This window comes from Schistocerca piceifrons, chromosome X, assembly GCF_021461385.2.
Source record: "Schistocerca piceifrons isolate TAMUIC-IGC-003096 chromosome X, iqSchPice1.1, whole genome shotgun sequence".
NCBI lineage: Eukaryota > Metazoa > Arthropoda > Insecta > Orthoptera > Acrididae > Schistocerca > Schistocerca piceifrons.
The window spans coordinates 124,060,131-124,078,222 of record NC_060149.1 but is presented as its reverse complement, the minus strand read 5'-3'; the positions used below and the strand labels follow the sequence as shown (position 1 = coordinate 124,078,222).

Below are 18,092 nucleotides of genomic sequence, written 5' to 3'. Positions count from 1 at the left end.
CAGCTGCACTACCATTTGATAATCAACATATATGTGTGTTCGGTGTGTAGTGTTGCCAACTGCTGTTGCGTGGTTGTCTGTCTTTTGTTTCTGTTGTGTTTGATGTTTTTCATTAGTTTCGTGTGTGTGTTTTTTAAATAAAGATGAGTTCATGTGTCTGTGTGTTTGGGGGGGGGGGGGGGAGAAGAGGGGAAGGAGGTTCATTAATTATTTATCCTGGTTACATTTGGTTTGCTATTGTTTTGGTGGCTAGCATGATCAGAGAGTTTTGTTTATATGGATTTGGTCGTTGAGTACCTTCTTTTCCATTGCCATGGCTCTTTGTTGTGAAAGTTTTCTTGCAATGTCAGGAGCTTTTTGTTGTGATTATTCACTGTGATAACTGTCATGTCAAATTCCATGTCGGATGGTTCATGTCCATGTTTTATCTGTTGTTCGGTGAAGGTAGAATGGCTATTTTCATATTTCCAACTTCTTATATGTTCTTTATATCTAGTTTTAAAGTTTCTGCTTGTCATCCCAAATGTACTGATTTACATTCCTGGCACACTAGCTGGTGTATGCCTGCTCCTTGGTATTTATCTGTTTTTTCTTTTTGTAAATGTGATTTGAGTGTGTTTCTTGTTCTGTAATCTATTTGTAATCCCTATTTCTTTATCATATTTCCTATCTTGTGTGGCGCTTAGTGTTTTTATGTAAATGCTTCGACACTGTCTGCATACAAAGGATTTGAGACAGCAGTCTTAAGGTACGAAGATCAGAAAGTAAGACCAAAATCAAACAATGAAGTTTACATCGGAACAATGCAGTTTATACTCGCTTTAATAAATATTCCAAATTGGTTACTTTAACCAGGAGATCCTCCAGGTAATAATTAACATCCTGATCTAATGCAAGATTGTCATCGAATAAAAGCAGCCGACAGGACTAAATTACCACTACCACCAGATCAGACGAGTACCAACAAGATCAGATGCACGCGTGCAAATATCGCTCTTTCTTTAATGTTGTCATCTTGCTTTCAGCTATAAGTGTACTATTTTGTGATTGCAATTTCGTCAGTATGCAAATTTCAAGCGTCAGATTTTGACATACAGGTCAAAATATTATGCTTTAAAATGACATAATGCCGAAATTGCAACTGTAAAATAAAACGCTGACAGCAGAAAGCAAGAGGAAATAATTTAAATAATATGTAGACGGTGTGGACACATATTACAAGAAAGTAAAAATTGCCCTGTTTCTTACTTCAACCAGACCAGCCTTTCTTCCACCTCTAGCACTCACAATAGGCTCACCAATCTCACCAGCTCTGACTGACTCTCTGAAGTTGTTAAGCATTTGAGGCCTTTCAGCCAGTTAGCCCTGTGGTTGCAGAATGTTTGCCTTGTTGCTAACGCACGGGCGCTCTCATTCGTTCAGTCCCGTTTACAACTAATAATAACTCTTTATTCGATGATTCCGCCTGACAGAAGCTAATTTATCACACTAATGACCAGAAAAGCTCCCGCCATCTTACAGGAAACCTTCGCAATACAGGTCGGTTCGAAAGCTACCCTGAATTTCCGGCAAAGTATTCACCACACATTGAAAGCATTCCCGAGAGTCGTAGTCGGCTCGGATTCAGGGAAAAGCCTGCAAATCTACTAAAAGCTGCCGACAAAGAAAGTATCCCAGTTCTTGGAACATCCTTCGACAATCTCGCTCACTCTATTCAACGACTGCGGCACTCTCGCGAACAAGATTAAATGCTCGTGAAATCACCCTGTGGGTGAATTGAATATTTACTCCACCGACAACCCACCCCTGTTCACCTACAAAAGATAAGTCACATAGTTCCTTCTACTTCCTGGAAAAGAAGAACGTTCGAAACGTCAGGCATTAGTAGCCGACAGAGACAGACGCAGCAACAGGGAAGTAACCGATTTTGTGACATTTACGAATTCCTAACAAGGAGCGAATTTTATTATATCATCTTTGTTTTAATGGTTTAGTTTCTTGAGTTTCTGCGTGTAAATTTAATATCAAATAGCCACAGCTCTCGCGTTTTCGTTTGCGTCGGAAAGTAAACCGATTGTGTGACATATTACAAGTTCCTTATCAGGGAAAAATTATTTAGTTTCACCTGAGTGCTTCGGTAGTTTGGTTCTTGAATATCTGCGTATTACTAGACACAGTTCGTGCGTTTTCGTCAGGGTCTACATTAGAGCTGCGCAGTACCTGCCGGTAGTCCGTTTATCTACATAATTTAGTTTTCCACGCTCTATGGTATGGACAGGGACTGCGATTGTTGTGTGCGGATGCGAGACGAGTTGGTGACACTTCGCTCTCAGCTTCAGGCTGTGAAGGCTTCGGTTACACAGCTTGAGGCTGCAGTGGATGGGCACCACTGTTGTGGGCCGGCCGTGAGGATCCAACGGACGTCCAGCACGTCCGAGTCCTCCGATCGGTCCTCATCCTAGTTACTGCTCGCGCTGAGGTTGACCCCTCACCTTTGGTCGAGTGGGAGGTCGCCCCGGGGCGAAGCAGGCGGCGGAAGACTTCCCAGGCGGCCGCACGTAAGGCCTCCCTGGTTTGTCTGACAAACAGGTTCCAGGAGCTGTCTGTGGCTGACACTGTCGCTGAGCCAGATGCTGTCGCCTGTCCTGTTTCAGAGGAAACCACTCAGCCTGCACTATCCGGGCAATCACAGAGGGTGATATTATTGGTAGTTAGGAGCTCGTTATGGGGGCCCTTAGGGACTTGGCTGATAAGATGGGAAAGAAAATCAATGCTCACTCCGTGTGCATACCGGGTAGAGTCATTCCAGATGTAGAAAGGGTCCTCCCTGATGCCATGAAGAGCACAGGGTGCAACCAACTGCAGGTGGTTGCTCTCGTCGGTACCAATGATGTGTGTCACTTTGGATCAGAAGAGATTCTCTCTGGTTTCGAGCGGCTAACAGAAGTGGTAAAGGCTGCCAGTCTTGCTTGCAACATTGCAGCATAGTCGACAGGACCGATTGCGGACCTCTGGCACAGAGCCGAGTGGAGGGTCTGAGTCAGAGACTCAGACGGTTCTGCGACCGTGTAGGCTGCAGATTCCTCGAATTGCGGCAAATGGTGGTTGGGTTTCGGGTTCCGCTGAATAGGTCAGGCGTCCACTAAACGCAGGAGGCGGCTACACGGGTAGCAGGGGCTGTGTGGCGTGGACTGGGCGGTTTTTTAGGTTAGAGGTTCAAATGGCTCTGAGTACTATGGGACGTAACATCTGATATCGTTAGTCCCCTAGAACTTAGAACTACTTAAACCTAACAAACCTAAGGAGATCACACATATCCATGCCCGAGACAGGATTCGAAGCTGCGACCGTAGCTGTCGTGCGGTTCCAGACTGAAGCGCCTAGAACCGCTCGGCCACAGCCGCCGGCAAGGTTAGATGGTCTCGGGAAAACACAAGAAGGGCTGCAGTCACGAAGGGTGCAGGCAGAACACAGGAAGAACGTAGATACAGGAACCATTGGTATAACAGTTGTAAACTGTTGTAGCTGTGTTGCGGAAGTACCAGAACTCCAAGCGCTAATAGAAAGCACTGATTCTCAAATCGTCATAGGCACTGAAAGCTGGCTAAAGCCGGCTGTAAGCTCAACCGAAATTTTTGCGAAGAACCTAACGATGTTCGGAAAGGATAGGCTAAACACGGTTGGCGGTGGCGTGTTTGTTGCTGTTAGTAGTATATATAACTTGTCGCGAAATTGAAGTAGATACTTTCTATGACTTAGTATGGGCAGAGGCCAATGTTCGCAACTGGAATAAAATAATAGGATCCTTTTACCGACCTCCCAATTCAGATGATACAGTTGCTGAAAGGTTCAAAGAAAACTTATAGAGTTTGATTTCAAACACGTACCCGACTCATAGGATAATAGTTGATGGTGACTTTAATTTATCCTCGATATTTTGGCGAAAATACATTTATAAATCCGGAGGAACGCATAAAATATCATCTGAAATTGTGCTAAACGCATCTCTGAAAATTATTTCGAGCAGTTAGTTCATGAGCCCACCCGAATAGTAACCGGTTGTGAAAACTCACTTGACCTCTTGGCAGCAAATAATCCTGAGGTAATAACGAACATCAAAACCTATATAGGGATTAGTGAACACAAGGTTGTCGTAGCAGGATTGATTATTGTAATCCCCAAATCTTCGGAAAATAAACGAAAAATATACCTATTCAAAAAAACTGAGAAAGAATCTCCACTCATTCCAAATTAATAATATAAGTGTAGACCAGATGTGGCTTGAATTCAAAGAAATAGTATCGGCAGCAATTGAGAGATTTATATCAAACAAATTAACAAACGACGGTGATGATCCTCCTTGGTACACTAAACGGGCTAGAACACTATTGCAGAAACAACGAAACAAACATGCCAAATTTAAACAGGTGCAAAATCCCCGAGATTGGCGATCTTTTACAGAAGCTCTAAATTTAGAGCGGACTTCAATGTGAGATGCTTATAACAGTTTCCACAACTAAACTTTGTCTCTAAACCTGGCGGAAAATCCAAAGAGATTCCGATCGTATGTGAAGTATGTTAGCGGCAAAAAACAATCAATGCCTTCTCTGCGCGATAGCAATGGTGATACTATCGACGACAGTGCTGCCAAAGCAGAGTTTACTAAACACAGCCTTCCGAAACGCCTTCACAAAAGAAGACGAAGTAAATATTCCAGAATTCGAATCAAGAACAGCTGCCATCATGAGTAACGTAGAAGTAATTATCCTCAGAATAGTGAAGCAACTTAAATCACTTAATAAAAGCAAGTCTTCTGGTGCAGACTCTATACCAATTCTGTTCCTTTAGGAGTATGCTGATGCATTAGTTCCATACTTAACAATCATAAACAACCGTTCGCTCGACGAAAGAGCAGTACCCATAGACAGGAAAATTGCACTGGTCGCAGCAATATTCAAGAAAGGTAGTAGCAGTGATCCACTAAATTACAGGCCCATATCGTTAACGTCGACATGCAGCAGGATTTTGGTACATATACTGTGTTCAAACATAATGAATTACCTCGAAGAAAACTGTCTATTGACACACAGTCAATATGGGTTTAGAAAACATCGTTCCTGTGAAACACAACTAGATCTTTATTCACATGAAGTGTTGAGTGCTATTGACAAGGGATTTCTGATAGATTCCGTATTTCTAGATTTCCGGAAGGCTTTTGACACTGTACCACACAAGCGGCTTGTAGGGAAATTGCGTGCTTATGGAATATCACTTCAGTTATGTGACTGGATTTGTGATTTCCTGTCAGAGAGGTCACAGTTCGTAGTAACTGACGGAAAGTCATCGAGTAAAACAGTGATTTCTGGCGTTCCCCAAGGTAGTGTTATAGGCCCTTTGCAGTTCCTTAAGCCGGCCGGGGTGGCCGAGCGGTTCTAGGCGCTTCAGTCTGGAACCGCGCGACCGCTACGGTCGCAGGGTCGAATCCTGCCTCGGACATGGATGTGTGTGATGTCCTTAGGTTAGTTAGGTTTAAGTAGTTCTAAGTTCTAGGGGACTGATGACCTCAGAAGTTAAGTCCCATAATGCTCTGAGCCATTTGAACCATTTTTTGCTGTTCCTTATCTATATGAACGATAGTCTGAGCAGCTGTCTTCGGTTGTTTACAGATGACGCTGTCGTTTATCGACTAATAGTCTTCAGAAGATCAAAACAAATTGCAAAACCATTTAGAAAAGATATCTGAATAGTGCGAAAATTGATAGTTGGCACTAAATAACGAAAAGTGTGACGTCATCCACATGAGTGCTAAAAGGAACTCGTTAAACTTCGGTTACACGATAAATCAATCTAATCTAAAAGCCGTAAATTCAACTAAATACCTAGGTATTACAATTGCGAACAACTTAAATTGGAAGGAACACACAGAAAATGTTGTGGGGAAAGCTAACCAAAGGGTGCGTTTTATTGGCAGGACACTTAGAAAATGTAACAATCTACTAAGGAGACCGCCTACACTATGCTTGTCCGTCGTCTTTTAGAATACTGCTGTGCGGTGTGGGATTCTTACCAAATAGGGCTGACGGAGTACATCGAAAAAGTTCAAAGAAGGGCAGCACGTTTTGTATTACCGCGAAATATGGAAGAGTTCACAGAAATGATACAAGATTTGGGTTGGACATCATTGAAAGAAAGGCGTTTTTCGTTGCGATGGAATCTTCTCACAAAATTCCAATCAACAACTTTCTCCTCCGAATGCGAAAATATTTTGTTGACACCGACCTACATAGGGAGAAATGATCACCACGATAAAATAAGGGAAATCAGAGCTTGTGCTAAAGTTTTCACGCGCTATACGAGATTGGAATGACAGAGAATTGTGAAGGTGGTTCGATGAACCCTCTGCCGGGCACTTAAATGTGATTTACAGAGTATCCATGTAGATGTAGATGTAGAAACCCAATTACAAGTGTTTCGTGTAAGCTGTGTACGCATGGCTATATATTTCGAGCATTTTCAAAAATTAAAAGTTGTCAAAATTGAAGGAAAACGACATTAGATAAAAGACAAGGAAAAAGAGAGGTCAGAGGCTGATGTGTTGTTCAAAGCGTGTCCTGAGCCTCATTGTATGTTTGAAGTCTTCGCAGAGTTGACCACCCAGCTCCCTCGAGTAAGGCAGAATTCTGTTTCGTGTCATGAAACACATATTCGGGAAATCAATTCAGCTAGCCCTTTTGACAACTGAAGTAATATAACGTAAATTGTTGGCATGTCCCAAAGAAAAAGGCAAAGGACATTAAATACACAAAAGATCCTGTTAGAACTCTCTAATGCTCCCAAGAGTCGAGAGCACATCATTGAAATATGCTGGGGCTGCAATATAGAGGAGCAGGAATTCACTGCAAACTCCAAATAGTACTGTGTTCTGGATGTGCAGTAAGGAGAACGGAGCCTTTTAGCATGTGGGATGCGTGGTTTCATATAGTTATCGGCGTTCTCTTGCACTATCAACAATGTACTGCGCCAGGTCAGGCACGATTTTCCCACGTTCCAAGCTGTAAGCAGAGGTAAATACATACGTTATTTAATTAAAAGTACAGGGTGTTTCAAAAAGGACTTTGCAACTTTGAAAATTCATATAAATTAATTCATAGTATCTACAGAGGTGACTGTAGTGTCAATTTGTAGGGAAGGACATCAAGTTTTGTCTTGCGTAGTTCCCTAGTGGCGAATCGCACCGTATGGAGCGCTAGCGGCAGTTCCGTTAAAGATAGCTGCCTGCACTGGACCTGACGGTGCTAGCTGTGTGTTTTGGTTTGAAGAATCGATGTCGGAGACCATAATCAGCGTGATTTCCGTACCAAGTACGCTAAAGATCCTCCCTACAATTTCTGAGTGGCATAAATATTTTGTAGAAACAGGGTGCTCGGTAAGACATGGGAAACCATCAGGTCGTCTAAGCACACCTGACATCGTTGAGTGAGTGAGACAAGATTTTGTCAACAGCCCAACGAAGTCGACCCTGCGTGCACCTCGTGAACTGCAAATCCCACATACGACTGTGTGGCGTTTGTTGTGGACCCGTTTGCATTTGAAACCGCACAGATTGACATCTACATCTGCGCGATTACTCTGCTATTCACAATAAAGTGGCTGGCAGAGGGTTCAATGAACCACCTTCAAGCTCTCTCTCTACCGTTCCACTCTCGAACGGCACGCGGGAAAAACGAGCACTTGAATTTTTCTGTGCGAGCCGTGATTTCTCTTATTTTATTGTGATGATCATTTCTCCCTACGTAGGTGGGTGCCAACACAATGTTTTCGCAATAGGAAAAGAAAACTGGTGATTGAAGTTTCATGAGAGGATCCCGTCGCAACGAAAAACGCCTTTGTTTTAATGATTGCCACTCCAATTCACGTATCATGTCTGTGACACTATCTCATCTATTTCGCGATAATACAAAACGAGCTGCCCTTCTTTGTACTTTTTCGATGTCATCCGTCAGTCCCACCTGATGCGGATCCCACACCTCACAGCAATATTCCAGAATAGAGCGGACGAGCGTGGTTCAAAAAAATGGTTCAAATGGCTCTGAGCACTATGGGACTCAACTGCTGAGGTCATTAGTCCCCTAGAACTTAGAACTAGTTAAACCTAACTAACCTAAAGACATCACAAACATCCATGCCCGAGGCAGGATTCGAACCTGCGACCGTAGCGGTCTTGCGGTTCCAGACTGCAGCGCCTTTAACCGCACGGCCACTTCGGCCGGCTAGGACGAGCGTGGTGTAAGCTGTCTCTTTAGTAATTTAGTTTGACGATCGCGCAAACAATAAGACACTGAAAAAATTGCTCGCAAGAACTGTGCGACTCTGTTAAATCGATTAGGCCTACACGAGGATGAACATTTCCTGGACCAAACCATCTTTTCTGACGAGTCGACTTTTCACTTAAGTGGCAAGGTTATCACACACAACTGTAAGATTTGGGGCAGTGAAAATTCACATAAAATATTGCAACATATTCGTGATAGCCCTAAACTGAAGGTTTTTTGTGCATTGAGCAAGAACAAAGTGTACAGCCTCTTTTTTCCGTGAGAGGACCATCAACGGGATAGTGTACCTGGATATGTTACAAAAATCTTTGATACCACAGGTCGAAGAGGATGACCAAGAACGAAATGTTTACTTCATGCAAAATGGTGCACCACCCCACTACCTGGCTGACGTCCGGGATTTTCTCAGTGACCGCATTCCTAGTCAATGGACGGCCGTGATGCGCCAATTACATGGCCCCACGTTCCCCAGACCTGACACCACTCGATTTTTTTATGGGGATTCATGAAGGATATCGTGTTTGTACATCCTGTGCCAGCTTGTTTACCTGAACTTAGAGCATGAATTTACGCCACCACTGAGCAAATGTCACCTGCAAAGCTACATCGAGTTTGGGAAGAAATTGATTTCTGATGAGATGTGTGCAGGATAACGAACGGAAGCCACACACGACATCTTTAGTTTGAGGTAAAAAACCTTGATGTGTTTCCCTGCAAAATAACACTAAACCCAGCTCTATATCTTCTTTCAATAAATTTATATGAATTTGTAAAGTTGTGAAGTCCTTTTTGAAGCACCTTGTATGCGGACATCCGTAGGTAATCCAGAATTTACCACGATATGTCAAGAGAAGCACATTCACAAATATAAACGGTGGCAGGGAATACTATGTTGGCAGCAGAGAAGTACTAACAGCAAGATAGGTCGTTCAGGAGAGCTCAGAGACTTCGAACGTGGAATAGTCATTATATGTCACCTCAGTAACAGATCCACCGGGGACATTTCAACGCTTCTAAAGATGCTCAAGTCGACCGTTCTTGCTGTGACTGTGAAGTAGAAACACGCAGGAACCACCACAGCTAAACAAAGACCAGGAAGACCTCGTGTGCTGAGTAACAGGGACTGTCGAGCACTGCGGATGTTGGCTTTAAAAAATCGCATGAAATCAGCAGAAGGAATCACTCGTGAGTTCCAAAGGGCGAACAGAAGTCCAAGTAGCACGATTGTAAGCAGGAACTTAAAAAGAATGGGGTGCTATAATCGAGCAGCTCCTCGGAAGCCATAGATCTCTGTAGCCAGTGGTAATCGATGCTTGAGATGATGTGAAGTCACTGGACAGTAGATGACTGGAAAAGGATGGTTTCTGCATATAAATCTACATCTACATACATATTCCACAAGGTACCTGATGGTGTGTGGCGGAGGGTACCTTGAGTATCTCTGTCGGTTCTGCCTTCTATTCCAGTCTCGTATTGATCTTGGAAAGGAAGATTGTCGGTATGCCTCTGTGTGGGCTCTAATCTCTCTGATTTTATCCTCATGGTCTCTTCGCGAGATACACGTAGGAGGGAGCAATATACTACTTGAGTCTTCGGTGAAAGTATGTTCTCGAAACTTCAACAAAAGCCCGTAACGAGCTACTGAGCGTCTCTCTTGCAGTGTCTTCCACTTGAGTTTATCTATCATCTCCGTAACGCTTTCGTGATTACTAAATGACCGTGTAACGAAGCGCGCTGCTCTCCGTTCTATCTTCTCTATCTCAACTATCAACCCTATCTGAAGATAAGGTTGATGAAGGGAGAGATTTATCTATCTGGTACGGGTCCCACACCGGTGAGCAGTATTCAAGCAGTGGGCGAACAAGTGTACTGTAACCTACTTCCTTTGTTTTCGGACTGCATTTCCTTAGGATTCTTCCCATGAATCTCAGTCTGGCATCTGCTTTACAGACGATAAATTTTTTATGGTCATTCCATTTTAAACCGCTCCTAATGCCTACTCCCAGATAATTTATGAATTAACTGCTTCCAGTTGCTGACCTGCTATATTGTAGCTAAATGATAAAGCATCTTTCTTTCTATGTATTCGCAGCACATTACCCTTGTCTGCATTGAGATTCAATTGCCATTCCCTGCACCATGCATCAATTCGTTGCAGATCCTCCTGCATTTCAGTACAATTTTCCATTGTTACAACCTCTCGATATACTACAGCATCATTCGCAAAAAGCTTCAGTGAACTTCCGATGTTATCCACAAGGTCATTTATATATATTGTGAATAGCAACGGTCCTACGACACTTCCCTGCAGCACACTTGAAATCACTCTTACTTCGGAAGACTTCTCTCCATTGAGAATGACATGCTGCGTTCTGTTATCTAGCAACTCTTCAATCCAATCACACAATTGGTCTGATAGTCCATATGCTCTTACTTTGTTCATTAAACGACTGTGGGGAACCGTATCAAACGCCTTGCGTAAGCCAAGAAGCACAGCTTCTACCTGGGCACCCGTGTCTATGGCCAATCGATGAATTACGCTATACACAGTGGAAATAGGATTGAAGACATTCGGTTTGGGGAATACCTGGAGAACTTTACCTGCCATCGTGTGTACAGACAGTGAAGTACGGAGGATGTGGCGTTACGGTGTTCCCTTTATATGGCTTAAGAAAACGATAAATGCGAATGAGATGGACACAATACGCAGCATTGTGTACTGTGTATTGTGCAGGAACACTTCGGAGACGATCATTTGTATCAGCATGAGATTGTTCCCTTTCTTAAAGCAGCATCTCTGAGGTAATTATCTGTGGACAATATCATTCCTGAAGTGGACCGGCCACTTACAGTCCCGACTTAACCAAGTGGGACTCCTGTGGGATGGATTAGTACGTTGACTTCGCTCCAGATCCCAGCGTCGGACATTTCTACGTGCTCCAGTTTCGACTTGTGAGGTGCTACGATTCCTCCGCAGACACTCATACAACTACGACCACTAATAGGTGCCACGACACTGTTGATCAGGTAATGCGTGCTTACAGTCTAGTTTGAGAAGGATCTGACAGGTTGTTGACCGTGCCATTATAGTAGAAATAATTCAGACATATCCCTAAAGTAATTTAAGGAAACTACAGAAAACTTAAATCAGGTATAAGCGGGTGGGGATTGGAGCCTTCATCGTTCAAGTATAAAACCAGCCCAATTAAAACAGTACAACCTCATTCAGTTTATCCCTAATGTACAATACTGCCACATTTATACATTTGAGCAAAGAGATTATCTGATAATGTAAAGACCTACAGGGGGTGGAGAAAACTATGGAAACACGAGATAAATGCATGGAAATGAGCGTACGGCATTGTGGGCCGCGAGTTCCCCATTCGGGGAAGTTCGGCAGCCGATGGCAAGTACTTAATGCATTCGACGCCACATTGGGCGATTGCACGTTGGAGATGGGGATGAAATGATGATGACAACACAACACCCAGTCCATGAGCGGAAAAAAATCTCGCTGTGGCCGAGCGCTTCTAGGCGCTTCAGTCCGGAACCGCGCTACGGTCGCAGGTTCGAATCCTGACTCGGGCATGGATGTGTGTGATGTCCGTAGGTTAGTTAGGTTTAAGTAGTTCTAAGTCTAGCGGACTGATGACCTCAGATGTTAAGCCCGATAGTGCTTAGAGCCATTTGAGCCATTTGAAAAAAATCTCCTGTCCCAGCCGGGAATCGAACTCGGGCTCCTTGGCGTGGCGTTCTGCCACGCTGACCATTTTTTTTTCTTCGATATAGTTCGTTGCTTTTGGTCTGAGCGGACGTCACAAGACATCCGTTCAAGCTGATCGTTGATTCCTTTACTCAGTTTTCTTTATTACAGAGGGTGAACAGTCCTCTGATCGAACACGCTGAGCTACCGTGCCGGCAGCCACTCAGCTAACGGGGGCGGACTGCGATAAATGCATGCTTGAACATAAATGCAGCTACAAGCCAAGCCTGTAGGTGGAGCTGTTGCGACTGACTATAACGGCATCTGTGCAATGTCGTCAATACGTTGCACGTATCAGTCATAGTCAGAACAGCGTTCGGTGTAGTTGTGAGTGCAATATCTCGGAGTTCAGTGCATTTGAACGTAGGAAAATTGTTGATGCTCGTATGTTGGTGCTTCCGTAACCAAGCTAGCCGAAGAGTTTAGTGTTTCAAGAAGGCATCATGTCGACGATTTATACCGCATACAGGGAAAGCGGCTAAGTCACAACGCTGACGAAGGTGTGTGTTGAGCGATCGCGATGGACGGTCATTCAAGAGGATGGTGACGAAAAATTTGGGGACAGCAGCTGCAAAAGTCATTTAAAACTGAACGTCGCACTCGCGAACCCTGTCAGCGCAAAGACAACACGATCTTAGTTCCATAAGCACGGAATTACAAGGCAAAATGGAATTCCATAACAACACATCAGTGATGCACATGCTTGTAACAGGAAAATGTGGTGCCAAAGCCATTAAAGCTGATGCTACACAGTTCGTACGTAGATATCAGAAGCACAGCTAAATAAAATTTTCCCAAAGAAAATATCTCTTCTTCTCTCCCATAGCGTTTATCTCGTTTAATACGGTTTTTCGGGATTTGTAAAATTTTATTCTATTATTTAACATTGCGGCCGGATGTTCTTCTGGATGACACGGTCGTCAAAGTAGCCTAAGGGACAGAAGTCGTGTGTGACATCTGTGGATGGTGAAGCTTCGTTCTGTGTGTCATCGTATTGTAACTGTTTGTGTATCGTAATCTCTGAGGCGGAGTTTGGGGACCAGCCCATTATTTGCCTGAAGGTGCGAGGAAAGTCACCTAAAGGTAACAATCGATCCATCTCTGGCTGACCGAATACCAACTAGTGTTCTGGGCGTTGCGCTATACGAGCAGGACGCTCAACAATCTCTCTCTGCTGGTATCAACTGCTGACATGTAACTGAGGAATAAACTACTGAAAAAGTACGTCTGCAACTCAGCACTGCGTGGAAGTGCAACAAGGAAAAACCAGGGAAGAAGAAATTAGAAATATGTGAAATTTGCTGACGTAGAAGGATATTAAAACAAAATGACTCCATAAAACACGAAGTGAAGATGGTTCAGATGGCTTTAAGCACTATGGGACTTAATATCTGAGGTCATCAGTCCCCTAGACTTAGAACTACTTAAACCTAACTAATCTAAGGACATCACACACACATCCATGCCCGAGGCAGGATTCGAACCTGTGACCGTAGCAGCAGCGCTGTTCCGGACTGAAGAGCCTAGAACGGCTCGGCCACAGCAGCCGGCACGAAGTGAAGAAATAGTGGAAAGAATGAGCGAGAAAGTCAAAATGCATCGTAGAAGAAGGGAGAGATTAGCAAGATAACTGCTTCTGCTTGAAGGTACATTTAACTCGACATTGGTGACGGCAGCAGAGGGGAAATATCGTATGCAGAACAAAGTCGAGAATACGTAAAGCAGTTTATACAAGGTGTTGGATGTATTAGGTATGTGATGGCAGTCAGATTAACATAGGATAGCCAGAAATGAGGAACGGCTTCAAGCCAGTCGAAAGAATGATGACTTAAAAAAATGTCAGAAGTTTGTATTTGCAACATCATGGATTCATTTCCAAGCGGTGATACGCAGCAAGGGTGCAACTCGTGATAGCTTTCAAGTTATCAGCGCAGACACGAAAGATTGCCTGGGGTGTCGAGAGCGGGGGGGGGGGGGGGCGGACATGGCGCTGTCTCGTCGCAATTCGCATGCAATTTAACCAGCCCCCTCAGGACAAGCTGCTGACGCAGCCTTATATTACGCTGCACGTGCCTCACTTTCATTTTCCAGTAAATGCGCGCTAGCGTCTTGAGATACGAATATATTGAAAAGCGACCGTTTCAGACGTTGCGTCTGTGTATCTACATAGAGCTATAAAACAATTCAGACCTAGTAATGCAACATTCATATAAAGTACTATCACAAACCGTGATGGAGAATTAAATGAAGCAGTTTACAGTAAAACTATAACCTTAGGAGACGTTCGGTTTTGTCAGCGACTAGCAACAGATTGGAAGAAGGAATTCTAGTGATTAAAGCAATGTCTACGGTAAGGATACTGGAGACGAAGTCAAAGTTCGGTTTGACAAGAATAGGGTAAACAGGGCTTTTTTTCTTTTCGCTTAGTTCCACGCATCAGAATGTGTAAAGAACAAATTTATATTCTGTAATGTGTATTAAATATGGTTGTTATTATTTTGTTACATGTGTAGGGGTGGACGAAAGTATGGAAACACCAAAAACACGACAGAATACGGTGCCGGGAAAACAGCTTCCTGTCATCTTGGAATGGATAATTGCAGGTCCTGTTTCCTGGAAAACAGTGCCAAGTTCAGGTAACTATGATGGAAGTGGGTTGCAATCACGCTCTTTTCTCTCCAAAGTAGATCACAAAGGATCAATAACATTGAAATCTGGTGACTGTAGTGACCTGGGAGATGCGACAATTTACGCTCGGGCTCACAAAACCAGTCCTGGACGATGCGAGACGTGTCAACAGAGGCTAAGTCATCTTGGAACACAGTAACATCATCATTGGGGAACAAGAGGCCAAGTCATCTTGGGGAACAGCATCATCATTGGGGAAATAAATTGTACCGTGGGATGGACCTGAGCAACAATACCTTCACGTAGCTGTCAGTTTGTGTAAGCTGCAACAGCATACGCATCTCACTTTGAGCCGGTTTCTGTAAAGTTCTGCCGGCCTGTGTGGCCGTGCGGTTCTAGACGCTTCAGTTTGGAACCGCGTGACCGCTACGGTCGCAGGTTCGAATCCTTCCTTGGGCATGGATGTGTGTGATGTCTCTAGGTTAGTTAGGTTTAAGTAGTTCTAAGTTCTAGGTGACTGATGACCTCAGAAGTTAAGTTCCATGGTGCTCAGAGCCATTTGAACCATTTGTTAAGTTCTACTCGGTTCCCCGAACTACAGTTTCTCGGCTGTCTTATTCCTTTTACGTTCTTTCATATATGTATACAAGACTGAACAGCCTACGACACTTTAAACGGACATTTACTTTGTAAAATGTCCATGAGATACCAGGGAGTATCCTGAAATAAATACATTCCTTGCTGCCAGTGGCTTTGTAACGGGGTTTCCTGCTACATACATCTAACGCACACTGTTTTGAATCAGTTGACAGGCCATCGTGGGTAAGCGTCGCTTAAGTCGGAGTGCTTGTTTTCGTTAGGTGCTATTTTACAGTTCGGCGAATTTGATTTCATTTCTTCCATGTCCTAGAAACGGTCACCTTTTATGTCTCTTTTTCAGTCTTAGTAATGGGAGTACTTCACAAGAGGCAGTCCGGCGAATAGAATATGTAAGGAACTATTATCGTAAAATGTATTCTCATTTGCGAATATGACCAATCATCAGCTGTGTAATGGAATGATTACAGTGAAAATTTGTGCCGGATCGGTACTGGAACCAGGGTTTCCCGCTTATCGCGAGCGGTCGCCTTACCAGTAGGCTATCCGAGCACGACTCACGACCACAACCTAAACTTCCATATATAGTCAACAATGTGTCTACAACCTGCACTCGTACAGTCATTATGTATAGTCCCGTACATGGGAGACGTTTTAATTGAGCGACAGTTGCGTGGTGTCGCCGGATAAATTCGATATTGCAGTGCCTGTGTTGTTCAGAAATACGATGCAGTATTCAGAGGTACTATGAAGTGGTCCCTCGAACATGCTTGGATGTCTGAAGGACGACACGGCACTGAAATATCGTATCGAAACTATTATTATTTTTTGCATAGGCCTGAGACTGAATGCTTTGTGTCTACGAGCGTTGTAGGGATGAGCGGGACAATGCTTCGATCCCCGCAATACAGACCGTTATTGTCGCAATTCCTCACACGCTAGTTTTAGCACTTGTAAATAGAAATGCTCCTTCAATTTGGTAAACCAAACCAACATTGGTTTCACGAATGTTCTCACTTGTTTTCTTTCTACGGGATGATGAAGCAATACTCCACTCACTCCATAGTTGTTTGGTTTCTGCGTCATTCCCATAATACTCCTATCGCCTATTGTCATTTTGACTAAAACTTAGTAATAGCACGTTGTTTTGGCGTTTATGAAACTGAAAATTTCCCAAACTCGTGAAACAACACTTACAAAAACAATCCTCTTGCATGACGTGCGCTTCCACACAGATGACTCTTGGTCAATCGATTCAGAACAGTGCATAGCAATGGGACGTAGCGGATTACCTCCCCATCGCTCGCCGAAAATGAATTTGAGTTATTTGGTCCCTCTCTCGTACTTTCTCACATTACGATTGCCTACAAAGATCAACTACGGTGCGACGTTCGAAAATATGCAAGAATTTCGTTGAAGGTATGGTCATAACTAGACGCTGGACAGCACAACAGCGTGCGCATTATGCTATTGTAGTTTAATTAAAAGCACACCCTTTTTCTCCTGGTAGCTCTGAATTATAGTGGAAATCAGCAGGAGAAACCTAACTAATCTACAACGGCAATAGCAGCGAGATGTTTACCATCTGTGTCGGATATTTCTTTTCAGTGTATACACAAAAATGTTAATGCAGAATAAAAAAAGTGACATATAATAATATTGTTAATAAGACTCAGTTAAACATCGTTAGTCGAATAGAAACAAATGAAGTAATTGGGTCTGGCAGTTATACCAGTTACGTTTTTAATATTTACCTGTTAGCTTCGCAAAATATCCTTCTCGCCCAGGACTCGTTAAAGTTTCCCAGTATTATACGAACATCCTTCTCTTTCAGCTTTGCTAGGGCAGACGTGACTTCGTTTCCAAAGCTTTGTGTTTCTTCTACTTGAAATCCAATAGTATCTAAGTCGGCCACCAAGCGGTTGTGAGCCTGCAAAAGAAAACATGCATTTATATGTACAGATGTTCCGCTGTGTGTTGAATAGCAAATACCTCAAAGTTTCAGGCATGATGATGATAATGATGATAATATAATTTGTTTTGCACCGTCGACATTGTGGTTTTCGCACTCAAATTAGTTAGAGACAAGTTTTCTTACAAAAGAATAAAGAACCTAGAGTTTTTCCATTAACATTAACATAAGGTTTCTTCCTAAAGTGCACGTCATCATGTATAAAAAGAGCAAACATCGATAGTGGAGAAACAAAACTAGTGAATAAGCTAAAATAGGATGATATGCTTTATGCAGACGGCGCCACACTGACCGCAGATATTTAAAGACCATCACGTTTATCAAGATAAGTCTCTGAGTGAACGAAAAATGTACAATTTTCTGCTATTATAGTTCACACGTATTAGCAACAAAAGTATAAGTCAGGAAATGAGCGCTAGAATAAATTCGGGGCTCCCATGTTGCCGTCCTGGGCAAGATCTTAATGAACATATTTTGCTGTTGTCCTCCTCAGGCCTGTTCATAGAGTGTCACGTTTGCAACGTATCGAGTAGATGAGTGTGATGAGTCATTCTGCTGTGTTCTGTAGTGTTGTGTTGTGTTTGTAGCCTACTTCTCTCGAATAGCACCAAGGGAACCGCCCCAACAAGACGGACGGGTTACCACCAACAGATTCGCATGCATGCTCTCACACCATAAGAATCTGAGGTGATATTTGAAGTTTAATTCAGAATATTGTTGCAAATTCCCTCGACTAGGAAGTTACACTCTCTCTCCTCCTCCTGTCGGCCAAAACTGAACGTGAACATTTCTTCCAATA

General features: G+C 43.3%; 1 protein-coding gene across 1 annotated transcript in view; it reads right to left on the bottom strand.

The window, feature by feature from the left end:
- LOC124722209 (gamma-aminobutyric acid type B receptor subunit 2) overlaps positions 1 to 18,092 on the bottom strand; it is a 360,835-nt gene that overhangs the window by 332,432 nt on the left and 10,311 nt on the right. Inside the window, exon 2 of the mRNA XM_047247405.1 lies at positions 17,076 to 17,251. Coding sequence (XP_047103361.1) covers positions 17,076 to 17,251 — 176 coding nt within the window. The remainder of the gene's footprint in view (positions 1 to 17,075; positions 17,252 to 18,092) is intronic.